The following is a 5,221-nucleotide window of genomic DNA, read 5'->3' as shown; positions in this document are numbered from 1 at the left end:
TTTTTTTTGTTTGTGGGTTTTTTTAAAAGCTAAAGTGGATAGAGAGAAATACTTTTAACTGATGGTATATGGAGGGGATTATAATTCAATGTAATTGTTGAATGTGAAACTGATGATGTGCCCTGTAAAGTTTCACTCAATCCACAATAAAAACCTTAAATTAAAAAAATAAATAAAAAAAATCCAGTGACTTAACTATTTCTTTTCAATCAATTTGGTATTAAGATTGACACATCTCAATCTGTATGTTTCCCACAAAGTTATCTGGGATTGTTCAAAGTCAACCTTAATCACTAAAAACATCCACAAAATTCACTGATTTTAGTTTCTCTCCCCTTTATATTTTGATTCTCTACAAAAGATATTATAACAAATGGAAAGAAACAAAAACAGTGGCCTATGAAAGATCTGCAGATTTACTCCATCTCTGAATAGTTTTGTTCTTTGGTAGTCTCTGAAGGAAACTCAGTAGAAGTAGAATGAACAAGGTTCTCTAAAAGCCTCATCTAAAAAATTGTTTAGGTGTCTGCTTAGAAGATGAGCAAAACTGCATTCCAATATTGAACTTTTTATACATGCCAATAACAAAATGTCAGACTATGAAAAAACAGCTTAATTTTTATTTTTTTATCTTGCTAGTTAATATAAGTACAGAAAAATATTTAAATTCTAAAAGAACAGTTCCATGAATTTCACAAGAATATACATCTATCTGTGTAATCAGTACCTTTTTCAAGCAAGAAAAGATTACTAGGACCCTGGAACTCACTCTTGCCCTCTTCCAATACTGCGTATCGCCATAGACTGACTTTGACTGTAACTAAACTTTATAAAAATGGAATCCTATTGTACATGCACTTTTGGGTCTGGTTTCCTTTGCACAGTTTTTATTTGTGAGACTCATACATAGTTATAGTTCACTCATTTTCACTGATGAAGAGTACTTCCTGGTAGGAATATACCACAATGTAACCAGTCATTCTATTGTTGATAGATACCTGGGGTGTTGTTTCCAGTATTTTCAGACTATAACACTGCACTGAATATTTACTGAACATATATACATATATGTTCAGTAAATATACATATACATATATGTTCAGTAAATATTCAGTGCAGTGTTATAGTCTGAAAATATATATATACACATTTCTATTAAACATCCCTACAAGTGAAACTGAAGATGAAGAACTAATTAGCCTAATCCACAAGCTCAAAGCCATTTACTCTGTTGCTGTGCTGCGTCAAAGCAAGGTCAGTCTGAAGCACAATGTTGGCAGTTCAAACTCATCAGCAACTCCCTGGAAATCCTATACAGGGTTGCTATGACTCAGAACTGACTTGGTGACACTTAACAACATCCAAAGTTAGTTGTGTGTGATTCTAAATTTTATATAAGTGGAATAATAAACTATGTATTTTTTTGGTGTGATTTCTTTTGCCCTGTATTATGTTTTCAAGATTAAATTCATGCTGTTATGTGTAAATGCTGTATTGTGTTTCACTATATAAATATACAAGTTATTTATCCATTCTACTGTGGACAGACACTTGGGTTGCTATCTGAGGCTACTAAAACATTACAATATTCTGAACATTTGTACTCATCTGTTTTGATAAACATTAAGTATGTATTTCTATTGAATACAGCAATTAGAGGTGAAACGACTAAGTTATAAAGTATATTTGTGGGGAGTGTGGTGGCTCTATACGATAAGCACTGAATTGTAAACCACAAGGTCGGTGGTTTGAGCCTACCAGTCAGTCCATGGGAGAAAGATGAGATTTTCTGCTCCCATGAAGATTTAAAGCCTCAGAAACCTTACACCGGGTCGCTGTGGGCGACTCAATGGCACTTAACAACAAGAAGATACGTATGTGATGAGCTCTAATAGATGATGCCAAACAGTTTTACTAGATTTCTATACCACTTAATGCTCCTGCTAATAGAGCACTAAAGTTACTTTACATCTTCATAAATATTTAACATTATCTGCCTTTTTCATTTTAGTCATTTTGGTGGGTGTATAATCCTGGTGTGACACTGCAGGATAAGCATTGGACTGCTAATGGTTGACTATATAAACCTATTAACTGCTTCTTGGAAACCCTATACAGGCTTGTTATGAGTCTGAACCGGCAAGATGAATCTTAACAACAACAATAGCAGTTATCACATTGTTTTAATTTGCATTTCTGTAGGATACTGAAATTGGGTGTTTTTTTAGATAGTCACTGGCCATTTGGCTTCCTTATCTTTTAAATGCTTGTCCAAATCTTTAACCATTTTTATATTTGCTTGTCTGCCTTTTTCTCACTGGTTGGCAGGAGATGTTTATATACCCTAAACATGAGTCTCTTTTCGTATTTATCTCTGGGTTACTTTTTCACTTTGAATCTTAAAAATGGTTTGATTAACAGAGTTTTAATTGATTAAAACATTAATTTTAATGTGGATCAACTTATCAATTGTTTCTCTTAGTGTTTTTTGTATCCTGCTTTAAAAATCTTAGCATATTTTAAGTCATAAATATGTTTTCCTCTAAAAGTTTGTTTTACCTTCCACATTCATATTCATAAAAATACACAACTGTGCATGCTATTTGAATTTAATGTTCTATGACAGTGTCATATCTTGTTGAGAATGGGCACATGCTAAGGTACCCAAAGTCTTTGCTGTTTTCTGTCCTGCAAAGTTAACTTTCTGTTTGGCCTACAAAAAGGACTATATATAGATCACAGTGACAAATGACATGCAAATAATATAAAATCATCATTCAGGAATATGAATGTGGGATGTATGGGAGAAGGTATTAAACTGAAGTTATGTCTAATTGTTCATATTCCACTTTTAAACAGTTTCTGACCTATAAAAATGGCAATTTTATATGGTTTCGTATGAACAGCATACTAAAAAAAAGAAGAGAATTCAACAAGGATGCATTCTTACCTGAGAAGTTCTTTTTTATTGATCAAAGCTTTCATATACTCTGAGAGTTTCTTTTGCATTAATGCCAAACGAAGCCAGGCTCTTCCTCTGCCTACTGGGGTCCTATAAAATCACAGAAACCAACCAAATAAAGATACAAGTAGCAGAGGCAGGGACCACAATGCAATGCAGATTGGTCTAGCAGTGCAACATGCATAATGAGGATTCCTTTCCAACCACACTTCTACTGAGGAATTCCATGAGGCCTGGTGAGGTCCAGAGGGTGTTGGGTCAAATGCTCTTGTGAATAATTAATTATTGATTGAGTCTATAATTTGAAAACAAGATCTTTTGGAGGCCCAAATAAAAATGTTTCATTGAAGTGGACACAGTCCTTTAAGGTTTCTATCTGATTAAAATGAAACCGAATTAATTTGTGAAGGTGATCACCACCACTTTTAATCTCTAATGCAAGTTCTACGTATTCATTCCTGATGTTAACTCAGCAAGTTTTAGCCTGGCTTTCAAATCACATCTGGCATTTCCCTTTTTCTGAATCAAGTCCAGCATGCTACCTCCCTAGATCTAACTTCTTCAGATTCACTAATGCTCACCAGTACCTTTAAAACAAAAACAGATAAATGTTTAGCAAGATATCTCATCAAGACAATCTCTTTTAGAGGAACAATTAATTACACCTCAAAAGCATACTTTTCTGAATTTATATTCTCAGTTCTCTCATAACAGTGCCTACTAATAATAACATTATACTATTTGAATTATTATGCAATAATGTATTTCACTCATTGTTATTTTCAGTTTCAATCTTCAAAGAGTCATTCTTCTTTTCCCCACAAGAAATCTTAAACTTACTTCAGTCCTGGAAGATCTTTAACACTTGCTGTTATCTCTGCAGCTTCCGGAACAAGTTTTTCTACCAGTTCTAGAGGCCCCCAGAAGGATTTATTTTGTCCAAGAAAAGTTTTCTTGGCTAAGGCAACAAAAATAAGGCAATATTTTACTTAAATATTCTGTACAATATAAACATTCCCTCTATACATACACATATATTAATCTTAGATATTAGAAAATTAGTCATGCTTTCAAAATACATGAAAAAAAAATCCAAATTCTCAAGACTCAGTTTTTCGTCTTAGAGAAGAATATGCAGACTACAACACTATAACAACATGCTACTAAAAACCATGTGGTATTAGTGAAGAAGACAGTCTAGTGGAGGAGAGTATGTAATCCAGAAATAAACTATCAAATACAGAGAAAGGAGGAAGAAAATAAACCAAGGTAAACAGGGTTCCTTTTACAGTCAATTACTGTTGTTAAGTGCCGTCAAGTCTGCTCTGACTCATAGTGACCCTCTATAGAGTTTCCAAGGAGCAGCTGTTGAGTTTGAACCACCAGCCTTGCAGTTTAAACTGGCCTTGTGGTCCAGTGCTTTATCCTATAGTGCCACATCAGGACAATAATGATACTTTAAATTGTGCCCCTTCCAACATGCTTGATGTTTGGCTTGATCTCCAAGCACAAGGAGTAAGATTAATCAAGCAGTAAACTTTAAAAAATTTTTTAATGTTTTTAATCATTTAACCCAAGGACCTCAGGTAGTGTAGTGGCTACGAATCGGGCTGCGAACCGCACAGTCAGCAGTAGTTCGAAACTACCCACTGTTCCGTGGGAAAAAGATGAGGCTTTCTGCTTCCATAAAGATTTACAGCCTCGGAAACCCTGTACAGAGTCACTATGAGTTGGAACGGACTCCACGGCACATAACAACAACAACAACAATCATTTAACCCAGTGTATGAGGTCTATCAGGAAGCATCAAGGAGAAAAAAAGCAAAAAACAGACTTAATTTTTTATTTCCATGGTCTATTTTTATGGTCCATCATTTTTCAAAACCTTAAATGTAAAGTTCTGTATATGCTTTTATGCTTAACTCATCAGGAGAGAAAAATCAATTGTTTGAAGTTGCTCTTTGGCTCTGCCTAGTTCTAAGCTAGGAGTCCTGGTGTGGCACTGCAGGTAAATGCTCTGGACTACAAGGTTGGTTTAAACCGCAAAGTCAGTGATTCAAGCTCACCAGCTGCTCCTCAGAAACCTTATACAGGGTTGCTATGTGTCAGAACCAACTCGACAGCACTTAACAACAAAACAACAACTGGAGGTGAGAGAGAGTGGGGAAAAAAGGAGTTTAAACTTAACTAGTTGTTGTTGTTGTCAGGTGCCATCAAGTCGGAACCGACTCATAGCGACCCCATGCACAGCAGAACGAA

At 35.0% G+C, this 5,221-nt stretch overlaps 1 protein-coding gene across 1 annotated transcript in view; it reads right to left on the bottom strand.

The window, feature by feature from the left end:
* RUFY3 (RUN and FYVE domain containing 3) overlaps positions 1-5,221 on the bottom strand; it is a 146,731-nt gene that overhangs the window by 36,936 nt on the left and 104,574 nt on the right. Inside the window, exons 3-4 of the mRNA XM_006873794.1 lie at positions 3,803-3,920; positions 2,951-3,052 (exon numbers count right to left, since the gene is read on the bottom strand). Coding sequence (XP_006873856.1) covers positions 2,951-3,052; positions 3,803-3,920 — 220 coding nt within the window. The remainder of the gene's footprint in view (positions 1-2,950; positions 3,053-3,802; positions 3,921-5,221) is intronic.

The sequence above is a fragment of the Chrysochloris asiatica genome, unplaced genomic scaffold (genome assembly GCF_000296735.1).
Source record: "Chrysochloris asiatica unplaced genomic scaffold, ChrAsi1.0 scaffold00254, whole genome shotgun sequence".
In the NCBI taxonomy this organism is placed as follows: domain Eukaryota; kingdom Metazoa; phylum Chordata; class Mammalia; order Afrosoricida; family Chrysochloridae; genus Chrysochloris; species Chrysochloris asiatica.
Note: the sequence above shows the minus strand (reverse complement) of the source record. Positions and strands in the feature narration are given on the sequence as shown.